This window comes from Salvelinus namaycush, chromosome 37 (assembly GCF_016432855.1).
Source record: "Salvelinus namaycush isolate Seneca chromosome 37, SaNama_1.0, whole genome shotgun sequence".
Taxonomy (NCBI): Eukaryota; Metazoa; Chordata; class Actinopteri; order Salmoniformes; family Salmonidae; genus Salvelinus; species Salvelinus namaycush.
Window position 1 is genome coordinate 31,556,049 of NC_052343.1, and position 17,555 is coordinate 31,573,603.

At 44.1% G+C, this 17,555-nt stretch overlaps 1 protein-coding gene across 3 annotated transcripts in view; it reads right to left on the reverse strand.

Moving 5' to 3' along the window:
• nr4a3 (nuclear receptor subfamily 4, group A, member 3) overlaps positions 1-16,640 on the reverse strand; it is a 36,491-nt gene extending 19,851 nt beyond the window's left edge. Inside the window, exons 1-4 of one of the 3 annotated variants that reach the window (XM_038977228.1) lie at positions 16,294-16,640; positions 11,792-11,944; positions 10,690-10,771; positions 4,965-5,764 (exon numbers count right to left, since the gene is read on the reverse strand). In XM_038977228.1, coding sequence (XP_038833156.1) covers positions 4,965-5,764; positions 10,690-10,753 — 864 coding nt within the window. In that variant the 5' untranslated portion in view covers positions 10,754-10,771; positions 11,792-11,944; positions 16,294-16,640. The remainder of the gene's footprint in view (positions 1-4,964; positions 5,765-10,689; positions 10,772-11,791; positions 11,945-16,293) is intronic. The other 2 variants (XM_038977229.1, XM_038977230.1) reach the window with 2 other exon arrangements.
• Positions 16,641-17,555: the final 915 nt, after the last annotated feature.

Consider the following 17,555-nt stretch of genomic DNA (forward strand, 5'->3'; position numbering starts at 1 on the left):
CTGCTGATTCCTGTCTCTGACATTAGATGGTGGCCATCACCTGCTGATTCCTGTCTAACATTAGATGGTGGCCATCACCTGCTGATTCCTGTCTAACATTAGATGGTGGCCATCACCTGCTGATTCCTGTCTAACATTAGATGGTGGCCATCACCTGCTGATTCCTGTCTCTAACATTAGATGGTGGCCATCACCTGCTGATTCCTGTCTCTAACATTAGATGGTGGCCATCACCTGCTGATTCCTGTCTCTGACATTAGATGGTGGCCATCACCTGCTGATTCCTGTCTCTAACATTAGATGGTGACCATCACCTGCTGATTCCTGTCTCTAACATTAGATGGTGGCCATCACCTGCTGATTCCTGTCTAACATTAGATGGTGGCCATCACCTGCTGATTCCTGTCTCTAACATTAGATGGTGGCCATCACCTGCTGATTCCTGTCTAACATTAGATGGTGGCCATCACCTGCTGATTCCTGTCTAACATTAGATGGTGGCCATCACCTGCTGATTCCTGTCTCTGACATTAGATGGTGGCCATCACCTGCTGATTCCTGTCTAACATTAGATGGTGGCCATCACCTGATGATTCCTGTCTGTAACATTAGATGGTGGCCATCACCTGCTGATTCCTGTCTCTAACATTAGATGGTGGCCATCACCTGCTGATTCCTGTCTAACATTAGATGGTGGCCATCACCTGCTGATTCCTGTCTCTGACATTAGATGGTGGCCATCACCTGCTGATTCCTGTCTAACATTAGATGGTGGCCATCACCTGCTGATTTCTGTCTCTAACATTAGATGGTGGCCATCACCTGCTGATTTCTGTCTCTAACATTAGATGGTGGCCATCACCTGCTGATTCCTGTCTAACATTAGATGGTGGCCATCACCTGCTGATTCCTGTCTCTGACATTAGATGGTGGCCATCACCTGCTGATTCCTGTCTAACATTAGATGGTGGCCATCACCTGCTGATTCCTGTCTCTAACATTAGATGGTGGCCATCACCTGCTAATTCCTGTCTCTGACATTAGATGGTGGCCATCCCCTGCTGATTCCTGTCTCTAACATTAGATGGTGGCCATCACCTGCTGATTTCTGTCTCTGACATTAGATGGTGGCCATCAACTGCTGATTTCTGTCTCTAACATTAGATGGTGGCCATCACCTGCTGATTCCTGTCTCTGACATTAGATGGTGGCCATCACCTGCTGATTCCTGTCTCTAACATTAGATGGTGGCCATCACCTGCTGATTCCTGTCTCTAACAATAGATGGTGGCCATCACCTGCTGATTCCTGTCTCTGACATTAGATGGTGGCCATCACCTGCTGATTCCTGTCTCTAACATTAGATGGTGACCATCACCTGCTGATTCCTGTCTCTAACATTAGATGGTGGCCATCACCTGCTGATTCCTGTCTAACATTAGATGGTGGCCATCACCTGCTGATTCCTGTCTCTGACATTAGATGGCGGCCATCACCTGCTGATTCCTGTCCCTAACATTAGATGGTGGCCATCACCTGCTGATTCCTGTCTAACATTAGATGGTGGCCATCACCTGTTGATTCCTGTCTAACATTAGATGGTGGCCATCACCTGCTGATTCCTGTCTAACATTAGATGGTGGCCATCACCTGCTGATTCCTGTCTCTGACATTAGATGGTGGCCATCACCTGCTGCTTCCTGTCTCTGACATTAGATGGTGGCCATCACCTGCTGATTCCTGTCTCTAACATTAGATGGTGGCCATCACCTGCTGATTCCTGTCTCTAACATTAGATGGTGGCTGCTGATTCCTGTCTCTGACATTAGATGGTGGCTGCTGATTCCTGTCTCTGACATTAGATGGTGGCTGCTGATTCCTGTCTCTGACATTAGATGGTGGCCATCACCTGCTGATTCCTGTCTCTGACATTAGATGGTGGCCATCACCTGCTGATTCCTGTCTCTAACATTAGATGGTGGCCATCACCTGCTGATTCCTGTCTCTAACATTAGATGGTGGCCATCACCTGCTGATGCTCTCTCTCTAATGTTAGACAGTAGTCGGGAAATGAGCAGATGTGGTGAATGTTGTGCAAACATTGTTAGGAAAATGTTGTGTAAACGTTGTTAGGAAAATGTTGTGTACATGTTGTGTGGATAACTTTGTGTACATGTTGTGTGTTTAATGTTGTGTAAATATTGTGTGGTTAATGGCGTGCTTGTTGCTGTATAATGTTGTATGGAAAAAGTTGTACAACCTTTTGTGTATAATTTTGTGTAGATGTTGTGTGTATGTGTGTGTGTGTGTGTGTGTGTGTGTGTGTGTGTGTGTGTGTGTGTGTGTGTGTGTGTGTGTGTGTGTGTGTGTGTGTGTGTGTGTGTGTTTGTGTGTGTGTGTGTCTGTGAGGCTGATGTGGGATGTTGACAGGCTGCGTCTGGGTGCTGAGCTGTGTAGCAGACGCAGAGCCCACGGCATGAAGCCATACACACACACACACACACACACACACACACACACACACACACACACACACACACACACACACACACACACACACACACACACACACACACACACACACACACACACACACACACAGCCCCTGGCCTGCAGCCACCAGACGCTGCTTTCATTAATTACTAAATAAAAACAAATTGTGAAACTAATTGAAAAGAGGGATAATTCATTTCCACCTACCACAGGCCTCATTCAATTATCTCTATGTTTGTACCCTCTGTCCCTTTTATTTCTCTGTCTCTTTCTTTTCTTTCTCCCGTCTCTACTTCTCTCTCTCGTTTTCCATCTAACTAAATAAAACCCAGCAGAAGGACCACAGGATGAAATGGGATGGACATTAGATCTTGTATTGGATGACAAATGTTTCATTTTACATGCACATACAAGAAGTGAAATAAGCCCTATGACTAAAATCAGGCTCCTGAACGATGACATAAGGTACTGAGATGAGTGTGTGTGTGCGTGCTCGCGTGCGTGTGTGTGTGTTTGTGTGTGGGATGTGTTATATATGATGTGAGATAACTGTCATAAGAGACCGAACGGAAACTGTAGAGGAAGAAAATGTATAATACTGGAGGAATAAATTCTTAACAAACCACATGTATTTTTATTGCTCTAAAACATTATCGGTTACAGCCTTTTCATTTCAACTTTATTTAAACCGGGAAGTTCCATCAAACTTTTTCAAGGGAGATGTTTGAACAGTTACTGTACTTATGCTCAGTGTTACGATATGAATGTGATCCCTCCTCCATGGATAACCTAACTGTGGGACTGGGTGAATGATCTAACTCTCTGTATTTTGGTGAATATGTTGGTATCCAATTGTCTTCCTACAGTCCTCTCTCTCTCTTTCTCTCTCTCTTTCTCTTTCTCTCTCTCTCTTTCTCTCCCTGGTTGAAGGGTCTCCCAGCTCAACAGTGAGACTAAGGAAATGAGAGAGAGATAGAGAGAGAGAGAGAGAGAGAGAAAAGAGAGAGACAATAGTATTTCTCTTTCTATCTGTCTCTCTCTCTCTCCACCTCCCTCCCTCCCTCCCTCCCTCTCTCTTTATCTCTCTTTATCTCTCTCTCTCTCTTTATCTCTCTCTCTCATGAGCTGGACTTTTAGCAGCCACTGTATTTTTATTGCACCCCGCCGTCACGACACACACACAACCTTTCTGCCCTGCTGGTTGCCTGGGGAGACGACCCTCACAGGCGCCGTGGCAACTCCTCAGACGATTTAGAGAGCACTAAATGAACAACAGAATGAGAGAGAGAAAGAGAGAGAGAGAGAGAGAGAGAGAGCGCGAGAAAGCGAGAGAGAGAGAGAGAGAGAGAGAGAGAGAGAGAGAGAGAGAGAGAGAGAGAGAGAGAGAGAGAGAGAGAGAGAGAGAGAGAGAGAGAGAGAGAGAGAGAGAGAGAGAGAGAGAGAGAGAGAGAGAGAGAGAGAGAGAGAGAGAGAGTGAGAGAGAGAGAGAGACAGAAGACAGACAGACAGACAGACAGACAGACAGACAGACAGACAGACAGACAGACAGACAGACAGACAGACAGACAGACAGACAGACAGACAGACAGACAGACAGACAGACAGACAGACAGACAGACAGACAGACAGACAGACAGACAGACAGACAGACAGACAGACAGAGGCAGAGAGAGAGAGGGGCACAGTCCTCCTCCAAGTTCTGCATGAGAGAGAGACTGGTGTAACTCAAGCCAACAGCCTCCAGTGATGTCTGTTTGTAGCTCACTAAATGAACATTGTGACGCCTCTATGGATCAGATCCCACCTGAACATGGCCCTAGTATTAACATAGAACAGATCCTCCCTGTAGAGGAAAGGCTGTGCAACCACTGCACAACAGCAGAACCTGAGACGGAGCTGCATTTCCTGACAAAATGTCAAAAATATACAATAATTAGAGAGTGTCATTTCCCCAAATTTGAAACCCTTATTCAAGGTTTCAAAGACCTCTCTGATGAGAGTAGGCTACCCGTCCTGTTGGGGGAGGACGCAGAGAGCTGTGGGTTGGCAGCGCACTACATTGCTGCCTGCCATAAGTTGAGGGACAGTGTCTGACAAACCAATCAACCTGCACATGTACTCTACTGTATGCTTATTGTTATTGTTGAATGTATGGTTATTTTGAGACTTGGTTTTTGTTGTTACTGTTGTCCCGTTGACAATTTTGATTCTCATTTTTATATTGTAAATATCCAATAAAGCAAATTGAATTGAATTGAATTGAGAGAGAGAGAGAGAGAGAGAGAGAGAGAGAGAGAGAGAGAGAGAGAGAGAGAGAGAGAGAGAGAGAGAGAGAGAGAGAGAGAGAGAGAGAGAGAGAGAGAGAGAGAGAGAGAGAGAGAGAGAGAGAGAGAGAGAGAGGATAATAGCATGAGAGATGCTCATGGGGGTGTCATCAGGTGAGTGTGAGGTGGTGTTTCAGGTGGTCTTACCTTGAAGAAGCCTTTGCAGCCCTCGCAGGTGCGTACGCCGTAGTGCTGGCAGGCAGCGTTGTCGCCACACACGGCACAGGTGCCCTCTCCTGGGGGGCCGCGATGGGGGGGTGAGGGCAGGCGGTCCCCCAGCAGAGGGTTACAGGACCCCAGCGCCAGAGAACGGAAGGCCAGTCCCCCCGGACCCCCAACCCCGCGGTGCAGCTGGTACAGGTGCTGTTCCAGGGGCGGGCCGTGGGGGTGAGGGGGCACCGAGGAGGACGAGGAAGAGGATGAGGAGGAAGAGCGAGGCAGCCCCCCTCCCAGCCCCTCGTACCCCCCACTGTGGGGAGGGGAGTGCTGGTAGAAGTGGGGGAAGCGAGCGGACTTGAGGGGGCCGTGGGAGGGGGGCTGCAGGGAGAGGTGGGGGGAGTCATCCCAGAGGAAGGAGGAGCCAGGCTGGGGGGCGAGAGAGGGGGTGGTGGGGGTGGACGGAGGAGACTGTTTAAAGTACATGGAGGAGGTGGGCATGGTGTCAGATTGTGGGTAGGACTCCTCCTCCTTCTTGATAAGCGGCCTATGGGAGGGCATCTGGTATAGGCAGGAGGACTTGGGCTCGTAGCTCCCCTCAACAAACACGTTGAAGCTGGGCAGAGAGGTAGTGGCGGCCGCCGAGATCTCACCCCCACCCAAGTCCAACTTGGTATAGTCCGGGGTCATGAGGTCAGAGCTGTAGCTGTCGCCCTGGTAACCAAAGGACTGGGCGGAGTAGGACGAGCCTGGAGGGGCGGGCCCATACTGTGCCTGCACACAAGGCATGTCTACAGAGAAAGATGGAGAGAGAGAGAGAGAGAGAGAGAGAGAGAGAGAGAGAGAGAGAGAGAGAGAGAGAGAGAGAGAGAGAGAGAGAGAGAGAGAGAGAGAGAGAGAGAGAGAGAGAGAGAGAGAGAGAGAGAGAGAGAGAGAGAGAGAGAGAGAGAGAGAGAGAGAGAGAGAGAGAGAGAGAGAGAGAGAGAGAGAGAGAGAGAGAGAGAGAGAGAGAGAGAGAGAGAGAGAGAGAGAGAGAGAGAGAGAGAGAGAGAGAAAATCAAGTTCAAGTTGAAGTGTTATATACAGAATTAAAACATCAACACTGTAGTGATAGTGAGAGGGTAAGCGTGTGTGTGAGAATGTTGGGGAGGTGATGGACACAGTTTGGTGCTGAAACTCACAAAACAGCAGGATCTCCTCCCTATTTATGACGTTGATTATTTATGCAGTTAACAGATGCACATAATGCAATAGTATGAAACGTGTGAGGAAGCTGTTAGTGTGTTGTTAGTGTAATTCCCTTAATATAACACTCATTAGCCAATTAGTCAAGCAAATAAAAACATGTTAGCCAATCGGTGAAGCAGATAAAAACACATTAGCCAATCAGTGTAGCTAAGCTCAGCGGTTCTTGTTCACTCGGCAGGAAACGGAAGAAAACGTTTTGGAATGTACCTTAACTTGTCCGATAACAACTGTCTTTTTTTATAATTTAAAAACTTTTTCTTCCGTTTTCTCGAACTGAATGAGCCCCAGATTGAACCCCCATCCACTTTGCAGTCAACACACCTGGTCATAATCACCCACAGCCATACATACAACCACACACACACAACGCAACCCTCACTCCAGCACAGCTAAACTGTAGGAGCAGTTTGTTAGTGTGTACTGTGTGTGAGTAGCTGTGTGTGTGTGTGTGTGTGTGTGTGTGTGTGTGTGTGTGTGTGTGTGTGTGTGTGTGTGTGTGTGTGTGTGTGTGTGTGTGTGTGTGTGTGTGTGTGCGTGCGTGCGTGCGTGCGTGCGTGCGTGCGTGCGTGCGTGCGTGCGTGCGTGCGTGCGTGCGTGCGTGCGTGCGTGCGTGCGTGCGTGCGTGCGTGCGTGCGTGCGTGCGTGCGTGCGTGCGTGCGTGCGTGCGTGCGTGCGTGTGCGTGTGCGTGTGTGTGTCTTGCCCTAGTTTATCTGTCGTTTGGGAACTAAATGAGGCCTGTATCATTAAATGTTAATGGACCCCTCATGGTGCTGGACCCTAACTAACTCTGGCCTCTAAAACAACCAGCCACACACATGTTCTGTCACATACTGCCATGACAAGCAAAGACAGGATGGGGAACCGTGTGTCTAGAGAGAGGTTAATTATCATAACGACCTCCGTCTTAGACTGGGGATCACACACACAGCCCACAATGTAACCACAAATGAATAATATTCATAATAATTGTTTAGATTTGTATAATAACCATAATAATAATAATATATACAGTTGAAGTCGGAGGTTTACATACACCTTAGCCAAATACATTTAAACTCAGTTTTTCACAATTCCTGACATTTAATCCTAGTAAAAATTCCCTGTTTTAGGTCAGTTAGGATCACCACTTTATTTTAAGAATGTGAAATGTCAGAATAATAGTAGAGAGAGTGATTATTTCAGCTTTTATTTCTTTCATCACATTCCCAGTGGGTCAGAAGTTTACATACACTCAATTAGTATTTGGCAGCATGTCCTTTAAATTGTTTAACTTGGGTCAAACGTTTCAGGTAGCCCATTCCTCCTGACAGAGCTGGTGTAACTGAGTCAGGTTTGTAAGCCTCCTTGCTCGCACACGCTTTTTCAGTTCTGCCCACAAATTTTCTATGGGATTGAGATCAGGGCTTTGTGATGGCCACTCCAATACCTTGACTTTGTTGTCCTTAAGCCATTTTGCCACAACTTTGGAAGTATGCTTGGGGTCATTGTCCATTTGGAAGACCCATTTGCGACCAAGCTTTAACTTCCTGACTGATGTCTTGAGATGTTGCTTCAATATATCCACATAATTGTCCTTCCTCATGATGCCATCTATTTTGTGAAGTGCACCAGTCCCTTCTGCAGCAAAGCACCCCCACAACATGATGCTGCCACCCTTCACGGTTGGGATGGTGTTCTTCGGCTTGCAAGCCTCCCCCTTTTTCCTCCAAACATAACGATGGTCATTTTGGCCAAACAGTTCTATTTTTGTTTCATCAGACCAGAGGACATTTCTCCAGAAAGTATGATCTTTGTCCCCATGTGCAGTTGCAAACCGTAGTCTGGCTTTTTTATGGCGGTTTTGGAGCAGTGGCTTCTTCCTTGCTGAGCGGCCTTTCAGGTTATGTCGATATAGGACTCGTTTTACTGTGAATATAGATACTTTGTACCTGTTTCCTCCAGCATCTTCACAAGGTCCTTTGCTGTTGTTCTGGGATTGATTTGCACTTTTTGCACCAAAGTACATTAATCTCTAGGAGACAGAACGCGTCTCCTTCCTGAGCGGTATGACGGCTGCATGGTCCCATGGTGTTTATACTTGCGTACTATTGTTTGTACAGATGAACGTGGTACCCTCAGGCGTTTGGAAATTGCTCCCAAGGATGAACCAGATTGTGGAGGTCTACAATTTTTTTGTCTTGGCTGATGTCTTGGCTGATTTCTTTTGATTTTCCCATGATGTCAAGCAAAGAGGCACTGAGTTTGAAGGTAGGCCTTGAAATACATCCACAGGTACACCTCCAATTGACTCAAATTATGTCAATTAGCCTATCAGAAGCTTCGAAAGCCATGACATCATTTTCTGGAATTTTCCAAGCTGTTAAAAGGCACAGTCAATTTAGTGTATGTAAACCTCTGACCCACTGGAATTGTGATACAGGGAATTATAAGTGAAATAATCTGTCTGTAAACAATTGTTGGAAAAATTACTTGTGTCATGCACAAAGTAGATGTCCTAACCGACTTGCCAAAACTGTAGTTTGTTAACAAGAAATTTGTGGAGTGGTTGAATAACGAGTTTTAATGACTTCAACCTAAGTGTATGTAAACTTCCGACTTCAACTGTAGTTATCTATTGTTGATCAATATTAAAACCTGTGTGTGTGTGTGTGTGTGTGTGTGTGTGTGTGTGTGTGTGTGTGTGTGTGTGTGTGTGTGTGTGTGTGTGTGTGTGTGTGTGTGTGTGTGTGTGTGTGTGTGTGTGTGTGTGTGTGTGTGTGTCGTAAGTGCCCGGAGTTTGTTGTGTTTGCTCTTCGCTCTCGAGAAGGGAACTGTCAACAGCGCGCGGTTCCCATTGACGCTCTGCGCGCGCTGTGTTGTAATCGTCTTGTTCCTTCGCGTCATATTTATTTAGTCAAATATGGGACTTATCAAGCCTACTACCATCATTTGTCCTGCACGCCTCCTTTCCTCTGCGGACTCTAACAACTGTGTACATTTGCCCTACGCACATGGCGCATGCACAAACGTAACTAAATGACATATTTATTAAGTCCGTGTTGAACAGTGAACACAATATAACTGTACATTTTGCCCTACGCACATGGCGCATGCACAAACGTAACTAAATGACATATTTATTAAGTCCGTGTTGAACAGTGAACACAATATAACTGTACATTTTGGGCTCGAAGCCCTGGCATGACTCACACCTTACAGCGGGAGACACCTATATTAGAGACAGAGATACAGATGTCACCATGGGTGAGCCGCAGGGCTAAAGTGTAACCATGGGGACGCGCGAGAGACACGAGGTCAGGGGGGAGTTTGGAGGTCTGACTCAAACTTTCTCAGAGTGCGCGAGTTCCATCCGTCTAGAAAGGAGTGGGCGAGCACGGCTGCACTCGAGCAACCGCCAGAGTTTTCTTTTATTTCTATGACGGCCTCGCGAGTGACCCAGGCAGTTGCACTACCCACGCGGAAACAGGCGTACAGGTGTACAGAGAGGAAGGGGATTTGTAACTGCCTGTGTCTTCAAGTGGAGAAAAGGAAGAGAGAGAGATTTTTCCTGGGCCTGTCCAACAGTGGGGGGGGGGGGGGGGGGGGGCTGATGTGTTTAATTCCAATTGAAGCGCCTCTTTATAAGACTACTCCACCTACCTTGCCTGAAGTCAAACGCATACATGCACGCACACATGCACGTATGGACACACACCCATTCACACACATAGTGATGATGTAAACACAACCTAACTGATGTGTGTACCTTCTCCTCACCATGCCCCTATGCACACACATCTACTTCTGAGTAAACACACGCACACACACACACACATATTCAGACAATGCAGTGTCATGTTAAGACCAAGCCAGAAGCACTCTAATGACACCAGATTATATCCCAAAAACCGAAAACACCCTTTTCATTCAAACACCACGACGTCCACCTGACAGCAAGTTTGTGCGTGTGTGAGTGTGTATGTGTCATGAAGAATGTGTGTGTATGCGTGTGTGTACAACATGCATGAGTATTTGAGTGCATGCATGTGTGAGTGTGTGCTTAAGCTACATGTGTGTTAAACAGTGAGTGTTCAGGACAGACAAGCCAGGCAGATAAATGCTACCAGCTCTCAGAGTCTCACGACAGAATTAGACGTTCATCCACATACTTAAACGTCAAATTTCGAAGTTGTTCCAAACTTCAAATGTCGTGTGTTTAAGGGTAAGATTAGACAATAACTCCGAAATGTTGAATTTAGGGTAAAGTTCAGACATTAACTTCGAATGGTTAAAGTAAAGTTAAGGTTTGGGATAGGTTTAAAACAAAAATATCGAAAACAACTTCCACGTCATCTCCCCACTTGCATAGACATGGATGGAAGTTGAATACTGAATTGTATAACGGGTGACCTGGCTGGATAAGCGTGTGTGTGTGCACGTGTACGTGTACGTGTGTGGTATGATGATCAGAGAGAAGCAGTCTCTAACCTCGAGGTGTGCATTTCAACTGGACACAATGCATCCGTTCCAAAAACTGAGCGTGCTTGTTCATTGTCAGAATGCCATAGATCTAACAAACAAGACATGAAGTGCATAAGTAAATACATAATACATTCTATCGATCAAGGAAACATTCAGAAGTTGTAAAAAATATAATATATATATATATTTTTTTTAATTGATTTTAATGGACACTCATATGAGCAGACTTGATAATTCTACCTAAATATTACAGTCAAAACACACGCACACACGCAGATTGAAACAGATTGACAGCAGACAGCGATTTGAGACATTCGATCTAAATCTTATTTTGTGTGTTGGTTTTTGGACGGGTATTGACCCGCACATGCGTAAACCGCTTGTTTACATTCATGAAATGTACCAGTATGTAAACTTGATCTAAATACAGGTATGATGCAGAAACCCAGAACGGGGTTTTGTCCTAGAGGCTGTGGTCGCCTCTAACCGCAGGCTCGAGGGCCCCATGAGTCGCTATACGGGCGGGACAGCCTACCTTTATCACCTTAATCTATCAGGAGAAAATACATGTGCTTTTAAATTAGGCTACTTTATTTTGGCCTCGAAGGTTTAAGACGTTTAACCTCATTAAGTTCATTAAGCAGATCGATATCTACAGATTTGACTAATTCGATTTTTTGGTCTTGCTTTTAAAGTCGGTGTGTCTAGTTTCAGAAGACTATTTCCGTCCCCATATCTACAGATGGAAATGTCAACTCGCGCGCACTCACTGACACAACACGCTTAGAATTATAAATCAGAACTGACTTGGAATATATTAAATTACCATTTAGACCATTCAATATCGGTTAAATTAAAATAATAAATTATGTTGTTGGTCTAAACTATATGGTTTGTTATATAAACATTTCTAAATATATAGGCCTAATATTGTACTAAATAAAATAAACGCACTATAGACCTAGCGTGAGACACAGCTGACTGAATGAAGAAACACATGGCAGGCTAATAGTTTGAAAACTACACGTGCATTTGAAACAGGTTTTTAAAGCACCAACTCAGGACAGGTGCGACGACGACCGGGCCTGTTCCCGGTGTTTTTCAGTACCTGGTGTGAAAGCCTCGCGCTGAATGGTGTTCTGTGTGGGGGGCTGGGGACTGGTGCGACTGTGGTGGGGGACCGGGAGCGGGGAGGACTCGAAGGGACTGTCCGGTAGCCGGGGCTCTGAGCTCGGCTGGGCGCGCTCTTCCGAACCCGGGTCTGGAGGAAAGAAATACCGGGTCACAACCAGAGACATGGGAACTCCCAAAGCACACCAACACGCATGACATAGCTTACTGCACAAATACAATACAATCACAAAGAGCAGAATAAAGTCGCACAGAATATAGCCTACACAAGATTACCCGGTGGGAAAAAACGCACAGAAATTAAAACATGAACAGAATAAAATGAATTCTCAGTGATGAGGGGGAAAAGCAGCAGGCTTAGAGGTGTGATACAGAATTAAAGGTCAGACCTAGAAAGAGAGATCCACAGACATGCGACACAAGAATGGAGGAATATACATTATTATAAGTACAATTATAATTTAGCAATAAGAAAATCTGCAAACATTCCATAGCGCTCATTGAATGAATGCTTCACCAAATACAGAAGTGAACAGATATTATCTACAACCTCTCTATATCATTTAGCCTACAACTCAGAAATAGAGCAATAATTTTGAATTCCAATTTCAACTCTTATTAAAGTAAAATATTGAAGATTGATGAGAATAGACTAAAATAATATAGACTAAAAGAAAAACTAGAATCACTTCATCTGCGAGCAGCATAAAATAATATCTAAATCTAACAATGGTCTATATCGTCAAATATCATATGAATCTATTCAATTATCATATTAACACTTTTTCAAACAAACAATAATATTAAATTAAACTAGTTATTTGCAATTCATAAAACAAGTGTCTTCAAAAGAGCATGGCTATCATTTTGTTAAAATTGCCGGTGGTTCTTTCGCGCTAGTCTGAGGCTCATGCACTATAGGTCTCAGGGTTAAAAGGGGTTCGTTATTGGAAAGAGAAAATAGGTTACAATATCCACCTGAGTAAGTTATGAATCTCAGAACCGAAACCTCTCCGCTCTCAGTGCGTCTTGCTGCCAGCCAGAGCACAGCTCACCGCAGACAAGAGATTTCACAGTGCCTAGCGCCCCCTCTCTGCAGCACTCACCTACAAACACTGACCGATACCCGGACTAATTCTCTCCACTAAACCGGGGACCAGTCCTCCCTCTCCGGACTCATTCTCTGAACCGTCCCGGCCGGGACACATGCAGTCTGTTTGGAGATCACTGAACAGTTGAACTCTGTTTGGATAGGTTCTTAACAGTATCACTTTTCCAATAGGCCTGTGGGCTGACAAAATCTAAAACTATAGCCTAGGGATCTAACACGTTTTTTGTTGTTGCTTTGTCTGACATGTTTCTATGCCTATTATTCACTCAATGTCTGGAGAATGAGTTAGGCTCAATAATAACATGAACTTCACTAGGATACAGACAGTCGCGTCTCTCAGTCTCTCGGTCGCTCAATCTCTACCACACCAGAATGCTTGGCTAATCAGGAGAGGAAATGTAATATTCTGTCTCAATTGTTTATACTTTATAGACGTGGAGGTCATTGTATTCAATGACATTATTTGTTATTTGTTTTGTAATTCAGTGTGCTGTGGTAATAGATCATATTGAATCGGTGTCAGACCGACATAAAGCAAATAGCCTGTAACGCTTTTGAGAGCAAAAAAGCTATATGCATTTTAAGCTTTTTAAAATAGCCCATTTTTTTACAAAAAAATGTTAACCTTTATTTAAGCAGGAAAAGTCCATTGAGATCCATAGTCTATTTTTCAAGGGAGACCTGACCAAGAAGGCAGCAACAATCAATACATTACAGAATTAAAACATACAACAATACAATACAATTCAACAGCATGATCCAGCCTAAAAAAAAGCATTTACACTCCTCTGTAACAGTCTCCCATCAACATACAGAGATATGTAGACAAAAGGGCTACGAAAAAAGCTACAATTGCACTGGTCTGTGTGTGTCCATAATGTGAACACAGGGCAGAAGGGTCTCCTCTCTCTCTCTGTTTCTCTCTCGAGCCGGCCGGTGGGTGCTGGGCTGAGCGCCCCGGTAACCTAGAGAACGGCGAAAGAGCCGTGAAGCACGCGCCCCAAAGCGCCGGTATAGCCCCCCACGCCAATAAGCCAGTCAGCGCGAGGCTTCCAGCAAACAGAGAGAGAAAAGAGAAGAGATAAAGGAGGGCTGGAGAAATATACAAGTACAGTAAATTAGCCCTGAGGAGAGAGGCTGTCAAAAAGAGGAGACTGTGTGTGTGTGTGTGTGTGTGTGTGTGTGTGTGTGTGTGTGTGTGTGTGTGTGTGTGTGTGTGTGTGTGTGTGTGTGTGTGTGTGTGTGTGTGTGTGTGTGTGTGTGTGTACACACCCAAAACCAATTTTAACCGCCTGAGAGAAACGCATACCACACATCTCATAGTGAAAGATACAAATTCTGGCCTTCAAAGAAATGATATGGACCAGAGACTGCTGTGTGAATAGGAGATGCAAAAGTTTAATTTAACTTGGTCGACATATTTAAGAATCTGACTGATTTCTAAATGTAATTTTTTTTAGGGTATTGGTCTGGGGTCCAACCTGGTCTCAGAGCATTTAGTATGATATGTTATGTTGCAAATGGTATTAATTTCTGGATGTCCATCATCCATTTCTTATGATATGTTATGAATTGCAAGTGTCCTACAGTGTGTTACGAATTTGCAAAACATACAAAAAGTTATGATTTTGCAAAATGTATGATATGTTACGAATTCCAATTTGTTGTGGCTAAAGTTAGCTAGGTGGCTAATGCTAACATTAGCTAGCTGGCTAACGTTAGGTAGGCTAGGGGTTAGGTTTAGAGGTTAAGGTTAAGATTAGGAGTTAGGCTAAAGGGTTAAGGTTAGGGGATGGGTTAGCTACAGGGTTAATGTTAGGTTTACGGTTAGGAAAGAGTTAGCTAACATGCCAAGGAATTGCAAAGTAGCTAAAAAGTATTAAGTAGTAGGAATGTTGCTAATTAGCTAAAATGCTAAAGTTGTCCATGATGAGATTGAAACACGCAACCTTTGGGTTGCTAGACATTTACATTATACGCCCACCCATCCACCCTGACCACCTTTCGTTTTTTCCTTAAGTAACCAACGGTCTTATGTAACTATACCAAACATAACATATCATACTAATTTGAGTGTCCTGGATTTACATCTACTATGTTATGTCTAGTCTATGATACCAGACTGGGTGGTCAGACCAACCTTAAGCCTCACTTCGAGTCATGGACCTCCTTGCTCCAGGATGACATTTAGGTCAAGATCCACGTTCAATGGCAGTAACTTCAACTTCAAAAAGAGGCAAGGCTATAGATCAAACATTGACATTGTTAATGTCAATATTTGTTTCCCCTAATCATGTGAGCAATAATGTGAGCAATGACAGGCCTGTCTAATTCAGAAAAGCCACATGCTACACACAGACAGACATTTAGAGAGACAGTCAGAAATACAAACAGATAGACAAACGACAGACAGACAGACAGTGTGACAGAGGACATTTAAGGTTGGTCACCGGCTGTACTAGTGTTTATAAAACAATATGTTTTATTTTGTAGGCATATAATCACACTGTTTGTTCTAAACTACGAGAAACCTACCTGTTGGGATAAATGATGTCAACATAAATCATTTGAAATTAAACTAAGGCTGCCTGCATGTTCTTCTGCAACTTGCAGTCAGATTTATTTCAATAATATAAAATCGTCTCATGAAAAACTCTCATATGTAAGATGTCTGTACTGTAGGCCCAGGGCTAATATTCACCCAGCACACAGACCAACAAGCTCTCAGGGTTTTACCAATTTAACTATTCCCGTATAGCCGGGAATAAATGGCTAGGTATTAGTCTGACACACTCACACACGTACAGCAAACTATGTGTTTTGTTTTATAACTATTGCAAAGGCATCAAACATGATGTCCACATAAAGCTGAATTAATACACAATCATGTCCTTTATAACAGTGGAGATAATAAGAGCCTTGATGTCAGCCCTCCTCTACTCTCAGCCTGTCTGACTGTCTGTCTGTGTTCTTCACTCAGCTCCATTAGTGCCTAATACTGCCTATGTCTCCCACTTCATTGTCTGACTGAGAGGCATCCATTTCCATGACAACCACAAAGAATATGATACCTTCCTTCAGCAAATTAAATTCAAATTCGGTTCCATCTGCCCTCGGTGACACCAAACACACACACCGAGGTTCCCGAGCTCACGAGTTTGCCAAATCAACAGGTCATCATGCACGAGAAAGTTTAAGACAGCGCTCGTGTTTTAACAATATAACAAACCGGTGTGCAGGTGAACCTACAACTAATTATGTTTCTCTATGAGACCAATAGTCTAGTAGCCTAATCTAATAATTAATTAAGTGGTCTTTAGAATATGAGAGAAAGTCATTAATTTCCAGAAGTAAAGACAATAACTTACTTGTTTGCTGTAGTGGTTCCGTCTTTACATGTGTTATTAACCCAACATAAAGTCTCCTGTATAGATCCAGAATAATTACAAAAATTACCAAAGCTGCTGAAAAGTAATACGTATATTTGCAGAACTCGTTGAGGATGAAGCGACAGAAGAAAAAAAAAGTTATTCTTTGTTTTTGTTTTTCCTTTAATTATTCTAAAGGAAAGTAGGCTAGAATATAGTCCGATGTGTGTTTTAAAAGTGTGTTTCAGAGTGATCCTGTGTATGTGCCAGTGATGATGCGCGCAGATGTAAAGCCGTAGTGCGGGACTGTTTATGTGCGCGGTCTGAGGGAGAAAGTCTAATACAGCATTTATGTGAGTCTGCCTCCTCATAGAGCGCCTGGTATGCGCTACGTCAATGTGACGCCATGGGAGAGGTGACGTCACTCACTGTAGAGCTCCCTCGGCCCGGCCTCGCGGTACAGTACTAGACACATAAGCCCCGCACGCTGTGTGCCAGAAAAAGAGCGAGAGGGAGAGAGAGAGATGGATGGTTGAGTGAGAGCGAGTTGATCTTATGATTTCACGACTGAATAGTTCCAGAAATGCCCAGGCTAGGGCGAGCAAGTGCCTACTGTACATGTAGTTTTTTCCATTACATTCTGGTAGTTGCACATTCATTTCCGGGATCTGAAACCGTTTTTTATTAACAATTTTCCACCATAATAGTTTATATATCATCTATTAATTTGCCATTTTTGTATTTTATTTTTTAAACCTTATTTTACCAGGTAAGATGACTGAGAACACATTCTCATTTACAGCAAGGACCTGGGGAATAGTTACAGGGGAAAGGAGGGGGGATGAATGAGCCAACTGTTCATAACAGTCTGTAAATAGGCTACTCCATTATGTAGGCCTATCAAACTATTTCAGCTCATTAAACTAGACCACCCTGTCACACAACATCATCAGCCACATATGTCAAGTGGGTATAATTTTTTAAGAATAATACTTTTTCCTCTTATGAAGTGCAAATAACTGAGCATTAAACAAATGAAATCAGTAACCTAATGAACATCAGCATGCAAATGGAATTATGTTGTTTGATGTGACACATACTCAAGAGCTCATACAGAGCCCACTGATGATGAGAAGTTTGATGAGTACAGCAAACATAGGATACGCCTGTTTGCATTTCACTTCACACACAATGGAAACCTTGTTTTACCTATCCAATCCAGTCAGTGTTGACCTAATAGGAAAGACGGAGTGCTCCTGCAG